Below are 21,961 nucleotides of genomic sequence, written 5' to 3' on the forward strand. Positions count from 1 at the left end.
CCCGGATGTCTGGCTAATGTTGCTAAAATTTGCTGTTCTATACAAACACACACACAGACAGACACAGTGGCACTTTGAGAGGCCCTCTGCCAGAGGTACAGTGGGCTGTCTATTACAGGGCAAAAGCTGTATAATTGGATATCCGTTACTCCCTGATCGACCCATTTGCTTTGGCGAGGATGAGGAGAATGAACATGGAGCAAGGGAGAATGAGGAGGGGAAGGGCAGCGAGGGGGTCGACATAAAGTCTCAAACAAGGAAAAGACTATAGGATGTTGATGGGAGAGCCAACGCATAATTAGGAACTGCAAACTCATTGGAGTGACTGATAACTTAAAAGTAAGACAATGAATAAACACTCTACAAATGAAAACTGTTACCCCAGAAAACAATCACCAATGGCACCTCAATATGTTGATTAATCTGATAAATAATTGGCAGATTAATGGATAATGAAAATAATCATTGTTGCCCTTCTTAAAACAGGGGAAAGGCTATTAATTAGCTAATGTCCCTTCATGTTGGTCAGTGCTGTATCCATTTTATTCCAAAAGAACCAAATGTAGATAATATGTATGAATAATGTCAGTAATGTAATGTAAATTATTTCCGGTAAATGAATAATTGTCACTGGAATTTAAAGCAGTCTATTAGGCAGTTAAATATAGACCCATTAAATTACACAATTACCCAAGTTGTTAAGTCATAATTCTGTTTCATTACTGCTTCAATGTAAGAATGTTTTACTCAACTTGTAAATCAAACAAAATAATTTTCAATCATTCTTAAAAAATTAATTTAAAAAGGAACAATATTAAATGTTAAAAATGTATAAACTGATACAGAAGTAATTCCTCTCACTTATGTCTCACTAAAAGTGTGTGTTGGTGTTTGTATCTGCAGAGACACTCTGCCTTTATTTTGTGTTTTCTTGTTATTTTGTGGGACGTTTGTAAATGTCGGCAAGGAGGCACCCACCCGAGCCAATTCCAGTGTGCAGGACGAGCAGCTCTCTGATTGCCAACCACTGCTTTGTGACACCTCTCCCCCGTGTCTCACACACACACACACAAATACACTCACACACACACACACACATTATGACTGCAATAAACCCTGGGGATTTTCTTTATTTGTCAAATTTATATGTTCACCAACATCAGTTCTGCTCAGGTAACATTTAATCATTACACAATGTGCAGTCTGTTTTCTTTCAAAATCAACATGAGTTTTCACTAGCTGTTGGTTCTTACCACAGATGTATTATAAGAACTGGATACCGCTTTCCAGTGAGAACTTGTGGTACTGCAAGAAAAAAAATCCCCCTACTGTCCAAAAAAAGCTTTTCTGCCTTATGCTACTATTGTAAAAGGAATATCTGTAAAATTGTTGACAGGATACCTCGAATTGCATACATGGTTGATTATGATTTTTTAATGAATGGAGTTTTTATATTTCTAAGGCCTACAAAAGTAATTTAAAATCTTGTGACTTTGTCCCAATGTATTTGACTATGGGCTGAGCGGGAAATCGCTGTCGGGACCAATGGGAGAAACACTACCCCATACCCCAGAAGTAAATCTGGGAGCCCAGACACTTTTTTGACATAAGCACCAGGCGAGCAATTCTCATTGGACTGAATATGCACCATCCTGGGGTCCAGTATCCAGGTCTTATATTAAAACATAGTCCTTCCACATGTAAAGCAGAGGTTACACCCTAGCAGTTTAGCATGCTCCCTTTGTTGGCAAGCCAGGGAAACATCAGGGCTGAGGTTCCCTCAACATTAGCTCACTCTCAAAGACCAAACTGAGTGCAAATGTGGCATTTACTATTCAGTCTCTTCAGATATAGGCTTTCGTTCCATGATTACATACAGTATCAGTGACCTTCATGCAGTGCAGGCACACAATCAGTTGTGTCTTGCCAAGGGTGTGTGACGCTGTCTTTTGCTCAAACAGAAAGACTTATCTCTCTTCTAAAAGGGTACACCTACATTTCAACATTATTCATTAAGGCAAGGCAACTTTATTTGTATAGCACTTTTCATACACAAGGCAGACTCAAAGTGCATTAATGGAAAAATTCTAAACTGTTTTGTGCACAAAATAGTAAAATGCCCTTTATGATTGCCCAGAGCCCAGAGGGATGTATTGAAAATTCTATTTTTAATCTGATCAGTTAACTATCAAAGAAAGGCTTGAAACACATTTGAAAATGTGGAACCAGTCACATGTGTGGCATTATAAACTATTTATAAGATTAATAGTTTATCAAAATTGTTTCTGATTCATTTTCTGTCAGCTAACTCAAGAATCAACAAATCATTTCAGCTCTGGCTGAAAAGCTCAAGTACATGCTAATTCTGGGAAATGTAGAAAATCACTAAATGAAAAAAAAGTTGACACTTCATTACACTTCATTATATAACATTTCCCTTCATTGCATAACATTACATGACATTTCATAAACAAACACCCGAACCATGAGATTAACAACATCCTCACAAACAATTCAGCAGCGTAGTAATGAATTTACAATAGCATGAAATTGGGACAAGGCCTCAGTCTGCAGGAAAAGGACCCCACTAACATGCTATTGTAGGAAAAAACTCTGAGGAAGGAAGCAAGGAGCAGAGTATAAAAGGACAGTGATGACAAGAAAGGCTGCGGGTTAAACAAAAGAGTGACTCACCAGCCAAAGCAGAAGAGAGCCAAGTAGAAGCCCAGCATAGTGGCCACCACATGTCTGATGAAAGGACTGGTCTTACTGGGGTGGAGGTAGAGCCGAAACCACACGGCCATCAGCAGGGCGAACAGCTGACATGCCACAAAGTTAACCTGCACAGAGGAACACAAACACAATGTGATTTATGTATGAAATCAGGATGAATCCAAAAAGATTATAGCTGGAGCTGGGCCTATGCCAAGAGAGCGACATTAAGACGGATGAAAAAATACTGATAAATACAGTAATGTCATGTAATCAGAAAGAAGGAACCACGCAAGTGAACTCTGTTAGAAGAGGGATACTACATATGGTGCACTGCAGATTCACGGTGTGAATGTGTCACGCGTGTAATGTGCGAATCATTGCGTTTACATGCACATCAGTAACCCAAAAATGGTCTTTCCCCGTTTAAGGGAATAATCAGATTATTTAAGTTCCACCCGGTTACATAAGCGGGGGAGAATGGGAAAACTCGACCTCCGGTACAGAAGGTGGCACTACGTCAACATACAGTGGGTCGGAATAGAGCTTTTTTTACGGTTCACCTTTGTCAAAATCACAAACAGCCGACTTTTGGAAAGAATTACGAACAAAACAGGTCTTCTTGGTAGTGATGTTACTTGCCATGGCGAAGTTCTCCCTGAGTTATAAGGTAAAGCTGTTGTTGTTATTGGGTTTTTCATGTTGTAGCTTTCTGTTGCAGTTGCTTCCTGGTTTACACTATTTCCGGGTCAAAAGCCACTGCCAAGGAGTGGGGAGGGCAAGTTATAACTCACGCAGCACGCACAGACGCGAAAGCCAATATTACTCCAGATATGCTGTATAAATGTATGGATACCTCGGTTACTAAAGGAGTTATCTAGGTCTGTAAACCGGGGTAGGAAAACTCGATTTTACTGGAGTATTGCTTTAACCCAAATATAATCGTTTTTTTAAACTTCATGTAAACGACTGTGATCAGGGCGTAATTAAATTACAATGCTAATTAAAATATAAATGACTGCCACAAGCATGCAGTTAAACAGAGGGATACAGGAAGATAAAACTAAACTGGAATTTAGCCTGTCTGTGTAACTAGCTAGTGAGTGATGGTTCGCAAGCAAACTTCTTTCTCACAATCACAATTGTCTTTCTCAAGGTCATTGACTTTAAGATTGCAGAATATAAATATGTTTAACTCTCTTGACAGTAACTGTAACAATAAGTCTAAAATGCTGTATGTATAAGCCTGGCACAGTGTTTGCATTGAATTTATTTGATCCATTCACGTTAATTCTAAAAATAAAAAAAAGATTACACAAATAAGAATCATCCGGTGAATTCAGTTGTAGAGCACCAATACAACTGTGAGTAATGGGACTGCCATCTATATGTTTTTTGTGGGTGTTAATATGAATATCAACCCTTTCTATTAATACATGTATTATTTTGTTATATTTGTATATTTCTCAGTAAATACACTCAGGTCATAGTAATGCTGGGTCTCATCTCCTAATGTCTCTAAATGGAACAGCAAAGAGGCTTTACACCAGACAATAGTGAGATTGACTGGATCCATCGAGGGGAGGACCAAACCTCTCTGTTTGATTACCAACACTTTATCTCCACTCATCCTGAACTCTATAAAGGAGGGAAGAAAGGTGGGCATATATATTATGTCCAATTGATCTGGCTGGATCACGTTATCCTATAAATTTGATTATCTTAAGGCTTTTTAATTAAACCACCATCAAACCACGGCCTACTCGGTCTGACATCCTAAGTAATACACAGTATTGTGTTTGTGTATATGTCCGCTTATGTCCCTCCAGCCCGTAAATACTGATAACTCAGAGGTTATGTTTAATGTTTCTTGCTATAAAGGATCTATGTGTTCCGTGCAGCTTGGCTATTCATCAAGCCAGTCATAAAACCACACACAAACACACACACACACACACACACACAGACAGACACACACACACAGGCTGCACATAAGCAGAAAGTAAAAGCTTCTAGATTTATTTCTCCACTCTCTCTCCACAAGTCAGCCCTCTCTAGCTTCGATCTCCCTAAATAACACACACGGCCAAAGTCAGTATTTGCAATGCAAGAGCTGTTATTCTCGTGTCAATGACATCACCTCACATTTGTGGTCATACATGGTCAGTGACTGTGCACATCTTTTTTAAAATCCTGTCTAAATTACAGAGCATCTAAAGGCTCATCAGGGACACGAGAGAAACAGGGAATGAGTAGCAGACACAGGACTAATTGAAAAAAACATTACACTAAATACTGTAAAAAGGTGAAATGACAACAACTCATCCACAAAGAAACCGTCGTGTTTGTTTGATGTCACGTTCAGTGATGCATGTCTGAAGGCACAATGGCTTGTCCACGTATATAGGTCATGTTAACAGATCCGTCTGGCCAGTAAGCAGTGAAAGGCTACAGACACCATGAGCCCCATCCATTATCTATGGATCCTGCATGATTAATGAGAAAGAGAGAGGGAGAGACAGGGGATAGATATAGCCTTAAGTATGTAGGTCCTTTAGTCTGCACGACTAACAGATGTAGCAACAAATAACATGCAGCATCAGCCTGTGAGTGTATCATATCAGATGGCGTTTGGCAGCAAATATTAGGGGATTTGTACACATTCATTTACAGACCCATGCACGCACAAAGCACAAGAACCTCAATAACAGGAGCCAGAGTCTTTTGTTCTGTTATTGTCATGACTGGTATTGTTCGACGGAGGAACCCTATCAGGACTAAAATGAGAATAATTAAACAATCTAGCAAGAGAGTCTAAAACAAAAGGCTGTGAGCAGGTCCAAGTGCTATTGTCAGAGCTAAACCAAAAGCAAACTTAATCTTAGTAATCACTGGCTATTGCCCATTTTAACTGCAGATAGTGTTTCTATGGTGTCTAAAAGCAAACTACCAGATTACATTTGGCTGTTATGAATCAAAAGCAAACAACCTGATTCACCTATGTGCCAATAAATGTCAGTGTTTGTTCAGACTGGCAGCTATTTCCATCAGTTTCCATCGACCTTGTTTCTAGTTTTAGGCTAAATTGATTTCCTCCTCATGTGAATAATGTTGTGTTTGGTGTTGGCTAGTGTACCGGAGGAACCGGCATTCGGATTGTAATTTACTGCATGTCAGTGCATGAATTGTTCATATACCACAATTCCAGGGCCTAGCTGAAACAATTGTTGTTAATTCTTCAATAGGTTTGCTTCGAAGAGAGGGAACCCCCATTAACTGCTTACCCCTCTTACTAATGGTTTTTAACACAAGAATAACCCACAACTTATAGCACAAAACAATTTGAATGTTCTGTAGTGAATGTACTCTAGACAGTAGAATAAGCCACTATAAAACTATAATAAGGCCCAGTCATGCAAAGAACAAAAACAAAAAACTTTGATATACCATGAAATCGCTACGATCCACAATTTTTTGGTCATATCACCAAACACTAGTTGTGCTGATGAGTGCTTTGGACAATCCCTAGTGTAACAAATCTAGTAAAATTAAACCTAAGTTCAACAGAAAATCGTCCCCCCCACATTTAAATCTAAAGGACTTAAAATAAAATATGATGCCCTGCTAATGACGTGTCACATTAAATAGACCTCCTCTGGCTAACCCTTCACAGGCAAGCCTCTTTTTCAAACAGCATTAACCCGATCCACGGCTTTGGATGTCATTTCATGCTTTGATTACTTCAAGCTGCTCTCTTAGTGAAGAGGACATTGCTAGTCGGTTGAATGAAAGGCTGTACGCCTGCACACAGAATGACTGAATCATTTGCAAACCAGCAAGCATCCCGCGCTCATTAAAGTCAGTGATTTATCAATGTGAGCCACAGAGGGCCAAAATAGCTATGTCAAATAGTGAACTGACTGCAGCATGAATGAAGCTTTGCTGTGCAAATTGCCTTCACAGCAAAGACAAACTATTCTTATACAGTATGTTGTTTAAACAATCAAATGTAGACTTGATGTTGAACTTGAGGAACTACAACTTTTGTCTTTGAAATAGCCTGAGAGTGTCAAATCAGCCCCTCCCTGGTTATCAACACATTGCTTTGTAAGAAAGGAATTTCATGTGGGAGACTGTAAGGGCGTGACAGAGGAACTGTATTGTTCAAGGCAACAGCGAAGCCAAGCTGTGGGTGAATAGTTGAGAGCCGACTGTGTGGCAAAAGCTCTGACTAAGCAATTTATCAACTCTGAGTTATCTGTTCTTTTCATATATGAGGGATAAGGCGGCAGCAGTTGACTTTTTACACTTGCAACATTTTGATTGTGAAGCATTACTACATTACTATCTACACAGCTGCAGGTGGCTTCATGAAAAACCTGTAGAGCAGCTCTCCCCTGAACACCTTGATGACTGTTGCGGAAAAAGTACTAAGTAAGAGCTTCTGTTTTCCCAAAAACACACATATCAGTCCGATTCTGTGAAAACAGCAACTGAAGTCAGTCAACACTGCGCAAACAGAATGCAGCTGTGGCTCAGACAGTAAAGCACGTCATCCACTTATCACAAGATCAGTGGTTTGATCCCCGGCTCCTCCGGTCCACGGGTTGTACCCTTGGGCAAGAAACTGAACCCCAGCTCCCGAAAGGCAGTGCCAACGGTGTGTGAACGGTTAGATTAAATCTTGATGCATGGCAGCCTCTGTCATCAGTGTATGAATGTGTTTGAATGGATGTAGTCTAACAGCGCTTAGGGTGGTCATAAGACTAGAAAGCCGCTTTATAAATGCAAGTTAATTTACAATTTAAAATGCTAACCTCCAATCATACACCTCTGAATATGCAAGTGCAGTTGTTGATAAGATTAGCTAAGCATCCTTCTCAAGGAGATATCTTTGATCGTGATGAGATGCGTGAAAATCATTCTGTCCGACTGTTAAAAGGCCTGCGGTCATCCTCTTGTGCATGCTTGTAAACGGACCTGTTGATTACAGTCTGGTATATACACAAGACACACTGTCAGACAGAAAACTGATATAATAAAAGAGTACAGATCACTGTAAAAACGATGATGATCTCAATTTGCATGTTAGCACACTTCGGCCGCAGACTTTGAAGCCAATTTCCATAGTGGCCAAACAGTGGAATTGCAACCACCAGGTCCGTCACGTGATGCGACGGGGACCAAAAATATTTTTTCCCATAGACATACTTGGAAAAAGAGACATCTGTAAATCAGTGGATACGTTTCTTTAGAGTGTGATCTATTTGGTCAGATAACATTTGGAAAGTCAAAAAATAACTGAATCCCCATTCATTAAGTCTCTACTGCAACTGGTATACTAAAAATGTGCTGTTACAGGAAAACGTCGTGTGGACGGGGCCTTAGCTTAGCTACTGCAATGTCAAAGAGTTCACAGCAAAGAACGCTCAAGCAACACTTGAGAGTTTTTGAATGGATCTAAATTCACTAGACAATCTCTGATATAGTAAGCTGACATTGGATATGAATGCAAGCAGTTGAGAAATTAACTCACACAAATGTTTCTCTCTTCTGAGCAACAGTTACAAAATCAGACCACACGCTAGTCAAAGTGCTACATTCCACTCACAGATGTGATTTTACACTGTGAGCTAACAACAGAGCATCCTGGCTGTGATTTTGGTCTTAGATTAAGGAGGCAACATAAATGAAAATGTTGTGCTCATGTCAGATAATCTACTGCAGACAAAAACAATAAGATTTGAAAGTCTAAAAGGAAAAATGTCATTCTTCATATTCACAGGATTTGTTAAAAGACAAAGCCAAATGTGTTTTCCCTCAAACTCAAACAGTGTTGGGATAGCAGTTTACTGAATAAACATTTTGCAGTAGACAAGCTCCCGTGCCAGGGTGCGTTGTTTCTTCATTCATAATACATGGATCTGCTTGTCCATTATTGATTCACTCTGAAGTCAACCTTACCCTGGGGTACAGTGCTCTTTTTTTGTTTCAGAATGTAAGGCAAGATATCTGTGCTGCAGAACCGTTTGGAAGAGATTCAAAGAGAGACACAGAAAAAGGAAAAGCCACCGTTTTGGATAAATGCACTGCAGCAAACCAACTGAAATATGTCACTGGGCAAAGTAAAAGACTAAATAGAATGGGAGTATGGGAGGATCCAGAACCCTGAACGAATTTCAGGTGCGACTGTGTTGAGCATGCCACACACTGGCTCACAGTTTGCTTGGCAGACGACAGAGCGCATTATTTCTTTTCTTTCACCTGTGTTTACAAACCCCCCCTGACACAATATTGACTGGAAAGCTCAAACAAACCACTCCAAACCGGCTTGGTGAGGACACACCCTTCAGCTACAACAAGAGTTTTCCCTACCTTCCTCTTTAGCATCATCATTTGATCCAGGGCTTAAAGCAAGAAATAATTTGTGAGCCTGAAAAGTTCTCTACAAGCAAATATGTACAATGTATTGATTTAAGTAGTATATGAATCTAAAACTGCTCTATTCCTGCTATCATGGTGCCTGAGAACTTTAGGGCCTCTTTATCTCAATACCGCAGATCAATCACACATCATTACAGTGCGTATGGATCAGAGAGACACAGGAAGAGAGACAGACAACATGTTTTGATGGGGGTCGGGCGCCAATGAGCGATTAGCGCTTAAGGGCAATGAGCTATCAGGCAGTTCCGCCTGGCAGCTGTGGCACAGGGGCGCCGCTCAGCTTTAAGAAGCTACATTATAGACTGACACACACAGACTGGCAGAGGGAAAGAAGCTGAAGCGGAGGGAGGAAGTCATTGTGGATGCGGTGGAAGACAGAGATAAGCCAGCTTCCTGAAGCTCACTGAAGAGTGAAATACAGTATGCCAGTCTCTTTGTCTGTGTACATCATATGCAGTAGAGTAACATGAAGGGCCTCAGGGCTAAAGCATTGCTCATGTTCATGTCATTCTCACGTCCCATTTTACAGTATTTTCTCTTTGTAACTTGCACCTTCCATAGTTTTGCTCTACCCTTGTCCTAAAATTAGCACCTAAAGAAGTGCTTGCACAACAGCTGCTTGTGTTAAAATCTAACGTATCAGCTGAAGATGTCACGCTGGAGAGCAGCTGCAGCCAGGTTGTGAAGAAAAGATGGCGTGGGAGGGAACAGATGGATGACATGTCATGTTCCTTCTGGGCATAGCTTCCTTTTTTTGTACAGGACTTTTTTTCTATAAAGCATGTTAGTGTATTGTGTTAGCATGCCAAATGTGATAATTAGCGTAAAATCTCATAAATTAAAACTTTGATTTGATTGTGACACTAAATGAAAATCTAAGAAATCACATGTCCAAACAAAATTGGGGGAGGCCGTCGGCACAGTGGTTAAAACAGTCCCATGTAAGTCTGAAAAACCTTGAGGCAGCAAAGGGCCGCGGGTTCGACTCCGACCTGCGTTCCTTTGCTGCATGTCTCCCCCTCTCTCTCAACCCCATTTCCTGTCTGTTCTATATAATAAAAGGCTTGAAAACTGCCAAAACATTTTTTTTTTTAAATTGTCACTTAAGAAAAAGTTAGGACAGGTTTTTGTCAATCTACCAACAGTAGTCGAGTTATTTCCGTCTGAATGTGAGGGGAGCGAGAGCAAATGAAACTCCACAGAGCAGTCTTTTTTCCCCAGACTACAAGAATGGTGCCATGCTGCTACTGTTGCTTAAAATCAGGGGGTGTGAATAAGTTTTGCAGTGTTTTTGTGGAAATTTATATAAGGCCTAAAAAGAAAGATGACATAAAATCATCCATTCAGACTAAACTGATATTGACACTTCCTAACCTTAACTTGTCTGTGTATGATTAGAGGCATGGAGAAAATGCAGTGCATCAGGTTCCCATGGAGCACAGACAGATAAACAGCAATAAAACTGGCTTGATGAGTCTGAACCGCTCTCTATAGGTGCGTGACACCTTTCCCATGTTGGAGTTCTTTGCTTGGGTATGGTATTTTCCACACCTTCAATGAGCACACTACTGGGACTGGGGTAATATCACTATTCATATACGGTGCTCCTCTCTTCTCTCCCTGTGCATGGTCCATGTTTAGCACCCAGAGACTAAAATAGTTCCTTTTGCAAAGAGCAGTATGTGGCTCCCTATCCAAGTCTTACTCACAGGCGACTGGTGGGTGCCTGTCTGTGCGTGTGCCTGCATCTGTTTGTGTGTCTGCACAAAGTGGGAGATAAATTTAGACAGCCATTAGCATAAAACCCTTTTTTTCCATGTCATTAAGTCACTATGCCTCCTCCCTTTCCAACCCTCACCCCACACAGCCCATGTGACGCTACAGTCCTGTTCTGCACGGTCTCATTTCATTTCCATCAGCTGTAGTCCACAATGACTCATGCAGATTCACGGCACTGCTGCCACAGTGTGAGGGGAGGAACTCAAAGTCTTGAAGTTAAACTAAACTTTTACCACAGTCTGTATTCGATGCAAAAAAAAGTGTCTGTGGAGCATATATGGTATACAGTCCTGATCCTCCTTAGAGTACTGTAGCGCATACAGAAACAGCCTGTTGTCAGCAGTTTTCATGTGAGGTGAGCGCCGGAGAGAGCATTGATGTCTAATACCCGCAGGGGATTAAAAACAGCACATGATGATAAGAATGTTTGCAAATGTTAGGAAGGGTGTGGATGTAGCAGAAAGAGAGAGAGAGAAAGAGACAGAGAGAGTCAGAAATAGGCTGCAAACTATTACTTGCACGGTTTTATAGACAATAAATTTAGTCTCCAAATTAAAATGTTGATACAAGGATACAGGAAGAAAAGCCAACTGGTATATAATGGTGCTCCCTCCTCTGCCGTTCAACCCCAACCTTGGTCGGAGAGAAATAGGAGCAGTCAAATGTCTGCCAGCGTTCTCCCATATGCAAACACACACTTGCAAATAAACACGCGCATACACATCGGTAGCTGTAGCCAGACAAAGACACAGGCGATGTCATGACTACTTTAGTCTTGGTCAATAAATTGGTCACGGCTCCAAGAGACATACTGACTTATGTGTGTTTGCCAGTGTGTGTCATGTTTAAGAAACTCAAACGACGGGTTGTGATGTATTTTTACACAGAGGCAGCCATAGATTTTTCTACAAAAAAAAAATTCTACTGCTACATATGTGGTTGTGTTGATGCTAGAAATCCTGAGAAGTGCCACACATATAGGAGCAGCACAAAGAGCACAAAGGAAGCATGCACTGATGCGCACACACGCAGAGCGTTAAAGCCTACACTGTGGCGCTCTTTCTCTGAGCTGATCCACAGATCCCTGTCAGGCTCTACGGTCAGGCTGGCTATTAATAGACAAACAATCAGCCATTCCCCTCAAGGTAGCCAGCAGCACTCGGCCAGAACCACGCTCACAATGTGTGTGTGTGTGTGTGTGTGTGTGTGTGTGTGTGTGTGTGTGTGTGTGTGTGTGTGTGTGTGTGTGTGTGTGTGTGTGTGTGTGTGTGTGTGTGTGAGTGTGTGAGTGTCTTCTTTCTTGAAACACACAGGCTACAGCAGTCGTCCTGGTGCCTGGTGTGAAAGTGTACAGTAATGACTTGATGTTATAAGTGCTGGATACATTTGTGACAGTCGTAACCTCAGCTCGATGCATTCAGGCATACAGTATGTGCATGAACTACGTTACCATGTCAGTGCAAAAACAAACGCAGAGCAACAAAAGTACAGAAGGAGGAAAGAAAACCTTGTATACATAATTAGTCAATTCTCTATAGAAAAAATCCTGGGTAGGCCTTGCAGACTTGGGGTGCCAACCATTGTATGTGTGCCTTTGAGTGCAGATATGTCTCTTCCTAGGTTCCTTCTTTCTTTTATTTTTCTTATAATGTCCCTCTACATTTCTCAATGAGCTTTGTTTGACACCACTTTACTCCAATTTATACAAGAGATTTACTGGCAGCATTACAAATGGAGAGAGAGAAACAGAAACGGAGGGAGGGAAACAGTTAAGAAATAGTCTGTAGTTGGTCCAAATGAAAGATGCAGTCTGTTCTGCAATGACAAAGTATTTTGCAGCAGATTAACTAATTAATTGATTAAATTACTGCTAACTGATTACATCATCTATTAGATATATGGATGCTGCACATCTCTTCCTATATATTATTAGCAGAGAGCATTCTTTGATGATGCACATAACTCTTAGCAAACTACTGCCAGCGGTTCTGCCATTTAATTTATAATATGACTTACTTGCACAGAGAGACGCAGGTAGAGAAATACTTTCGCAAGTATTCTTAGGAAATCTGGCCAAAGTTGGAACCAGCTCAGACTTGTTAGCGGATACTAATGCTGTTTTCTTGGGTTCCAGACATCAGTGAAAGAGAATGACGACATACTCCAGGAGTCTATGCAAGCGTAAAAGAGGGTCACTGGATACCCATGGCAGTATCTCCTCATGCAGGTTTTGTGTATCCTGGATTGGGCCAAGCTCCCTCAGTATACTCATCTCACAATGTGACAAATGCGTAGGTAATCAAAAAAGGGACCGAAGCAGGGTGAAGACATCATCAACTGCCCAATGTCTATTCTTACCCAGCAAATACTTTTCTGCTTTTATGAATTAGTGATATTTAACAAAAAAATCCAAATAGAAAACAGAAAACAAAGACCTGAAGATGCTGCATCAAGTTGATGATTGTAAATGTAGTTGGAGAATGAGTTAATGATTAAGTCAAGATATTTTATAAATTTGAAATATAGTCACTCATTATGCTTTTTCCAGAGCCTTTTCACTGAACAGTCATACGATAAACTGTCAAACTATTAACATGAAAAATTATCATCTTCCACAAACACATCATATGTGTAATCCAGGAGAAATAATGACTGGGACCAGAAAATAATTGTTTCGTTTCAATAGACACCAATGTGAAATTTTTGGGAGCTCATGGGGTCTACCAGAAGCCGTATTACAGATGTGTGCGAGAGGCCGACGCAGTTTAAAGGCAGTGAGTCAGAGTGTTGTCTCCAATCTTTGACCGAGGGCAAAATATCTGGGTTGCTGCGTGCTCGGCTCACCCAGGACTTTTCCAGTAACCTCTGAGACAGCCTCTAACTAAACTTTAACCACCACCCTCATGTTGTTTGGACATGGGGCCAAAGGGCTGAAGCTCCTCAACATGGAACATGTAAAGACAGAGGTTCAACTAGAAGGGCACTCTGGGAGCGCAGACCTCGGCCAAGGCCATGCGAAATTCCATAATCCTGCTGACGGAGGAACAAGGCGCATCTAAAAATGTAGCCTCCTGTTCTGTGGTGTAAACCCATCGGCAAGAGAAGAAGAAAATATAAGGCATCATGAATGAATACTGAGCCATCTTGGAAACCATTTTTGGTCATTCATTTAAATCCACAAGAGCTTGACTGATTTGGCAAGGCGTCCTTTCTTGCCCAGTACATTAATAGTTTTCAAACAACTGCCGGACTTTTTTAAAGAAAACGTCAGACACAATAAGACACTTGGACAAAAAGTACAACATCTGAAACCCCAGTCCTCAACTATATAAGCACGCCACATCCACTGGAAGCACAAATTCTACCCTTTCCCAGCTTAAGGTAAGCATTAACAGAGCGTTACAAAATGTGTTTTATCTGCTCGTTAGCCCAGTTAGGATTAGTGACTTATAGTTTAATAGTTTGTGTGTAGAGGGGGAAATGGCACTGATTCCGGAGAAGAAACTCAGAATATCCCAAGTATTGGCAACCACCACCTAGATGAAAAGAGAAAGCAGTCAGTTGCTATGATACAGCACAGGATATGCAAAAGTCCTCAATGATGTGCTAAGAGCGAGGAGACAACCTTTAAACAGCAGATCTTCTACAAATGACTTTGCAATCTGCCAAGAATCTGCAGTCAAGTACACAGTTGGAAGTGTTGATCTACAGCGGAGAGTGCAGGCTTTATACAGACTGTGCAAATTCACTGTAAAACTCTACACTAAGCACTAAAAATCTGCATGTTTCAGAAGTGAACAAGGCACGAAAGGCAGTTTTTTTTCCCTGTAATGTGACAAAAGACTGCAAATGGTAGGCTATTGTTACATAACCATATTAAGCAAGTGACATTTGCTGGCTAGGGGAATGTTCTGTGGTTGTTCTACTAAAGGTACTGCTCGGATTTGTCACCACTGAAAACATCATACATACAGCCGGGAAAAGGAGTTAACGACAAGGGGTAACACATTACAAGATGCTGTTTGTTTGTGGGCACACATGCTTGTTCCAAATGAAAAACAACTAAAAAAAAATGTAAGCAGCAGTCTTGCAATATGCTGGGGGAAACTCTGCATCATGCACAGTAAGTTTTGTGATCTCAATCGCTATTTCACACCTCACAAGAAAGAGCGTGTGCATCAGTGATTCTGAAACAACTTCAGTGTGCCTTCACTTCATTGCGGTCACTTTCTAGATTAGAATAAGAAGCAAAAATAACTCTGTGACTATGACAAACAAGTAGCCGGGCGCAAACATGGGTGATGGAAACTGCTGAAACCGCATTGATCGGACACAATCATTTATGACATTTTGCAAATACCGTGTTCAATAAGCATGTTTGATATAGAATGCATCCAATACTGGGGCCCACTTCATAACAGCAGAGTGCTATTTTTACATAGGTATTTGATCAAGTCTTCACTCGGGACTCTCAAAAAGCTAGCTTATTATTATATTGCAATTGATTTTTGTTAAATGTTGTTCTATTGCAGGTGTTTTCATAGTCTGAAATTGATTTTAATCGCTTAGACAATAGAGAGAATGTATGTAAAATTTTAAATTGAGTAGTATACCCCTGCACAGATAACGGATTGTGGCACCAGTGACCAGATTCAAGAGAATCAATGGCAGAAGGCCCTGAAGAGTAAACATTGTGAATCAATTCCACATTTAGTGGCCAAGCTTTTTAGATGACAGCACAACTTGTATTTAGGGATGATCAATACTCAGATTGACTATTTGTTTGAGCGTAGAGCCACTGAAAGTGAGATAACAGAAGCTTGGTGAATGTGTCAGACGGTTCCTGTGACAGTGAATCAACTGAACGCCCTTTACCTCAATGGAATTACAAGTGAGGGTGCAAAGTCGCACTTATATAATAGTATAATAACAGTTTTGTTTTTAATTTCAGTAAAATGCCAAACACCTATCAAGGTAAGAAATATATACATAAGGACTGTGACGGCCCCATCATACCCACAAGCAAATTTTCAGAACAGGGCTCCCCTGTTACCATTTATCTATAATCTACAACATCAGATATGTTTAGTTGCTTGGCCTGTAAATTGAAGCTGTTAGAATGATTCCCTGAAAATATGTTCTCTGTGCCGACTATGCGCTGTGTCATGTTAACATTAAACTGGTTCTCTAAGTCGAGCGTTCAGGATTTCCTTTTTCTAGCACAGAAACCAAATCCACTCTCATCACATCACACCAGACCATTACCTCGGAACTAATGAGTTAGTAAGCCGAGTGTGGACATCCCCTTTTGAGCTAATGCAGAACACTACAGAGTGAAGATGAATGACAGAGGCACGGATGTCCCTGGCTTATCTATATCTACAGCATGACAGCCCGCCTATGTGTTTTGATCGATCACAAGAGACAAAGCCCTGCAGAAGATACAAAAAGCATTATTTTTCCTCCATAATGCTATAACATTACACAGGCCTCATTTGACAATGTATTGATTCTTTTAGTATAATGGCTTTGCAATACCATGACTGCATTTATTGCTGGTAGGAAATGGACAGGAAACAAACCCATGGTTTCATCATCATCATTATCATCATGCTTTAACCCTAACAATACAGGATGAGGACATGATAAAATACGAGAGGCAAGAGGAAAGCCAAGCTTCCAGGTTCTGTTCAAGAAGGAACAAAATCAACATGTTATTGCAGTTTTCTTAGGCTATAATGCGAATAGATAAAAATCTCAACAGTATGTTGTGGCGTTCCATGTGGTTAGTAAAGAAATGTTGTTTTTTTAAAGGTCAAATATCATTGCTTCAACAAACACCATTTCCCATAAGCCTTATCCCATCACGGGTTAAACTTGACAGAAGAGCTGCATCATTGGGAGATTCCAGGGCTGTCCAGGACTTTGGCTCTCTATGAAGTAGCAACATTATGAATTAAGGTTGTCAAAACTATTGATACTTTCAATGCCATGTGTTCCAAAACAATACGATATCCACATTTGATAGTATTGAAAGTACCAAAGCTATAATTTAAAAAAAAAAGCAGGTCTACAATCAGATTTTCAACCAGAAGCTGCACAAAATAAACAGAGAAGAGAATCAACTTCCTGTTGGAATGTGTCCAGGGATTTTTCTGAACCAGCCCTGTGTGGAGGTCTTGAATTTAAAAAAATGGGGGGAAATTAAACCATTTTGTATTTTTTTGTTTAATATCGTTTTTTATATATATATATTAGTATTGTATCAAGTTTAAAATCCTGGTATCGTGACAACCTTATTATAAACTTTGCACACAAAAAAAGATCAGAAGCTTTAAGGGGTCACTGGAGCAAACTTATCTACTCTAATATTATGTAACCAGTCACTACGGAATAAGCTTTTTACCTTCATCCAAAATAAATGATTACACAATGCTATTTGAGCTAGATTACAAGATTGGGATTCTTCCAGTATCACTGACTCTTCTTCCACGCTCAATTCTTCTCTTTTTCTGGATTAAATGTCACACAGACAAGCCTCATTAAACACATGATCACAAAGCCTAAGCCACCTTAACAAAGATCTGCCTGTTTGGAACCATTACTGTGTTCCACTTTGTCAACTAGCCAGTGATGTTCACAACATATCTTTCCATACACCCCAGGAGGAATCACACATGATTGTGTTGACTGTGTACCATAATAATGGCAGCAGGCAGCATCGCTCCATTAGAGAGAGCCAAGGGGGAAGAAATCAATTGGAGGCATAAGACTCCCCAGGGAGGGCCAATTAAAGACAAAGGGGAGGTAGAGAAACTCTGACGAGACCCAAGGGCTTAAAAGTAAGACCAGCGGCCCCAAGCTAGGGGCTTTGGGGACTCAGTCAGCAGCAGGGAACCTAAAAAGAAGCCAGGTTATGATTCTTCAGGCAAGCTATATTGATAACGATGTCAGTAACAATTCTGCTTATCGGTCTGATACTTTATCGATTCCCTTACTGTTTTATTATCTCAGAGTCTAAACACGGAGTAAATTAAATTAGAAAATATTTGGTATTATTGAGGTCTTCTTAGTCAAAGAAAAACCTGCCTAAGGGTCATTTATGCTTCCATTTCGTGCATAAATAGAGACGTGAGTTATCACCGTTCTAATCGTCACTGCCCACATGCTTTAATGCGTCTTCTACGTTGGAAAGGGCATTGAGCAAAACATCCTCAAGAGAGCATCGCTCAGATTCAAAAGTTGCTCCAATAGGTAAATAAATTTGGAAAAAGTTTATGACAACAACAAACATGGCGACGATGGAGGAGATAACGATCCTGCGTCTATTGAGCCACACTCTGGACTGTTTCTTCATCTCCGCCATGACTCCTTCTTGTTGCAAGTTTCCAGCTGAGAGACGCATCAGTTCCACGTCATTGTTTCGCAACGTGCAACTGTCAGAACAGAAAAAACATGCCGACATTGGTAAAAGGAGCCGATAAACCTGGAGGCATAGGATTCTGAGTCCAATTTGTTACCAGTTCTCACCTGGAACCAGTTCTCAATTCCCATCCCTAAATTAGAGCCAGTCACCATTACATGTTTTAACTACTTATTTCAAACTTCAGTCAAACTTAACCACGCCATTCTGTATGTTACAGCGTTAGACATGTGTCGCTGATAGCAGGGAATTGTCAGTGGATAAAAGGAAAGCTGGGAGTCAAACCCACAGCACTGTGTGGGTTCAGATGCCTACAGTACAATAGCCTGCTGGAAAATGCAGCAACAACAACAAAAGGGGGCTTGTTATCGTGATAAAAGACGTGGCCGTTGACTGTGACAAACTGCAATCCAATATGTCACATAAACAGAAGACTGATTGTACATGTGGGCAGCTAGCCTTTTGTGACCACAGGACACACAGCAGCACCGCCTGTACACTGCGAGCTGGTACCTATAAGACGGCATCTTTATAATAAAGACACTGTTCGTACATTAAAATACACTACTACACCAGCAGTTTTTGCTGTTCTTAGATAAAATAGCAAAGTTGGAACTCTTTTCTTTTGTTTTGTCATTTAATTATTGAACACCAGAGAGAGCGATGTGGACATCATTCCTCAGTATCAAAAGGTAGAAATGTGTTTGTCAAATATAACCGGTTTACTCTCTCACTGCTGACACTTAAAACATTACATCATCCAAAATCTCTAGTGATCCAAATACTAAATATTTACCACTTATAGTTATGTCAAAAAACAAAGAACACCCTTCATTTTAAGCTTAAAATCCATCATTAATGTCAACTTGTCAACCTGCTGGATGCAAGCAACATAAAGTATACTCTCAATTTTCTTTAAGAAGGACTTGTATCAAGACAATGAAGAGCTGCAAAAACCCAGCTGCTGCTTATTGTAACAGCTGCAGCTGTGGCAGGCCTTCACAGCTGATGCTTCAACCTAATGAGCTACAAAAGTCCCTTCTCAGAGAAAATAAACCTTTCAGGTTCAATAATAAATACCAATTTCTCAAACCTTATTATAAATATATGAATAAAGTACCAAGGTGTCTGGCATGGACTCCTACTTCTGAAAGGCACTGCTCGAGGACCCAGCCAACACTTTATGACTGGGAGGCATGAGGATCTACAAGTCAACTGATTTCCAAAGCAAGGCCGCTCTGCTTAATTGTGTGAATGTGTAATGATGCTGTGTTAAGACCTAAGAGATATCAAGCATCATCAGTTTAAACAACAGCAGTACAAGTCCATGTGTCCAGCAGTAGATGAACAAGTGGATGTTTAAGCTAGAGGTGGGGGGGTTGGAGCAGATGAGATGCAGTAAAATGTCAAGGATTTTCTTGATTAACACCATCAGGTCAATGCCTTTAAGACTAAGAGCAGCACTTCATCTCGTATGGCCTTCACTCCTCAAGGTTTATGACAAGAAGATGAAAACAGCTCAATACTGCGACGTCTGGGGTAGGCACCGCTCAGGTGTGTATATTGAGCCTATAAATTAGATTATTTTTAATACCAGAACCTCTGAACCAGAGTGGGTGAACATAGTGTTTGTGTGGGTTCACAAAAATACATGAAGACTTAGTCAAAGTAGTAACATCACGTTGTACTGAAAGAAACATGCCATGTGTAATAGAGAGAAAGAGAAATAAAGACAGAGGAGAAGAAAGGAGGAGGAGCAGCAGAGCGTCAGTTCAAATTTCACAGCTCCCATTATAGCTCTGACACAGGCCAGTGCACAGGCCTGTGTCTCCCATGGGATACACACAGTCCTAACAACATACAGTGAGGTGCCACACTATATAGTAGCCTCATAAAAATGAGTGCCAGTGTCTGTGGGCCACACAGATCATACTGTATCTGAGTGGCTGTATTAATTTTCTTGGTGTTGACAGCGGCCCTGGCACAGCAGGGCACCCAGTTGGCTGGAAGCGAACAAACCACAGTGTCACAAGGGTGACACCTGTCCGACAAAGCTTTCGCCCGTGATTATATGTCCCATTTGTACGAGGCAACTCACTCCTAGTCAAACAGTATTGATTCAAACAACTAAGCATTGCCAAGTGAGTAACTCCAAAAGTCAATATGAATATTCCAATAAGCAAATGCATGGCAGAGTGATCCGATACGACCTAATTTAGCCCTGAAAAAAAATCTACTTTAAAGACATTTATTTATGTTTTTTCCCTATGACTTACTGTCGTATGACTTATAACGAAAATAAAGTTATTTGGCATTCATTCTCTGTATGTATTTGTTCATGTTTTACTAAGGATTTCACCTGAGCTGGGCCATACAACAATAATAATATTAATAATATTAATAATAATAATAATAATAATAATAATAATAATAATAATAATAATAATAATACAGATATCGGTATGGAAAAAATGGTATCAGAAAATCTCAAGGCCGTTGCACTTTCAATAAGGTTTTCTTCCAACCAGTTAAAAATAACATTATTATAATCATTAATTACAATACTTATTTATTAAAAGTAGGCTATCTAATGCAATAGCAAACTATAAATTCTGAGTTCAGAGGATGTGTTCATGATGCAGAACAGATCATCAAAGCAACATTCCTATCACAGGCTGTAGTGCTTTAGGGTGGAGAGACATAATCAAACATTCCAGTCTGCACATGCACGTAGGTTTGGAGGATAAGACAGCTGGATAGTTTTTTTGTTTGATTCACAACAAGACGAGGAGTTAAGAGGTTAGTCGCTGTGTGCACTGTGGACGGATAAAGAAGCCAAGTTCACCTGAGCACACGGTTCATTTGGCAAATGACTAAATTCATGAATCTGAATATGACATTTCAAATAATCTCATGCAAAAGCGGCGGCCGGACTTGTGAACCACTAACACATTTTCAAATGATTTCAAAACGTGCAAACTTTTACAATCATAGTTGAAGAATACAAACATCCCAGCAAACACGGCTTTATAAATCTCAGATGTGTACAGCAGAGGCTTTGGGAAGAGAGTTGTGAGTCATCATGTATGTGACCTTATGCTGATAAGGGAAGAGTAAAGATAAGACCAAGCAATGCCACCGCTGATGACAAAGCAAAACAATTCAATTCAATTTACAGTGTCAAATCATAACAAAAGCTATCTCAGGACACTTTACAGAGTAGATAGTGACCTTGACCTTTGAACTCCAAAATCGAATCTGTCTAATCAAGTCCGAGTAGACATTTGTACGACATCTGAAGCAAATCCCTCAAGGCGTTCCTGAGAAATTGTATTTACAGGATTGGGATGGACGGACAACCCGGAAACAATTGGCCTCCGGCCACACCTGTCGCCAGCACAGAGGCATAAAAAACAATAAAAACTTGCTTGTTACAATATGGGACCTTTTTTCTCTCAGTGTGCAGTTCTTCCCTTAAGCATATAGTCGCCCTAAACATCAATTAAGGAAGCAGTGTAGATCCACACATTTCACAGAATGCTTCATAAAAGTGGCGTATGGTACATCCCAGCACAAGAAGAAAAAAAAAGTCAATTTGTGAGA

General features: G+C 40.3%; 1 protein-coding gene across 2 annotated transcripts in view; it reads right to left on the bottom strand.

Moving 5' to 3' along the window:
* Nucleotides 1-21,961, bottom strand: part of mboat2a (membrane bound O-acyltransferase domain containing 2a) — a 42,235-nt gene that overhangs the window by 18,433 nt on the left and 1,841 nt on the right. Inside the window, exon 2 of one of the 2 annotated variants that reach the window (XM_083924292.1) lies at nt 2,695-2,840. In XM_083924292.1, the coding sequence (XP_083780418.1) occupies nt 2,695-2,840 (146 nt within the window). Of the gene's footprint in view, nt 1-861; nt 937-2,694; nt 2,841-21,961 lie in introns of those variants that run through there. The other variant, XM_083924293.1, reaches the window with a different exon arrangement.

This window comes from Echiichthys vipera, assembly GCF_963691815.1.
Source record: "Echiichthys vipera genome assembly, chromosome: 12".
NCBI lineage: Eukaryota > Metazoa > Chordata > Actinopteri > Perciformes > Trachinidae > Echiichthys > Echiichthys vipera.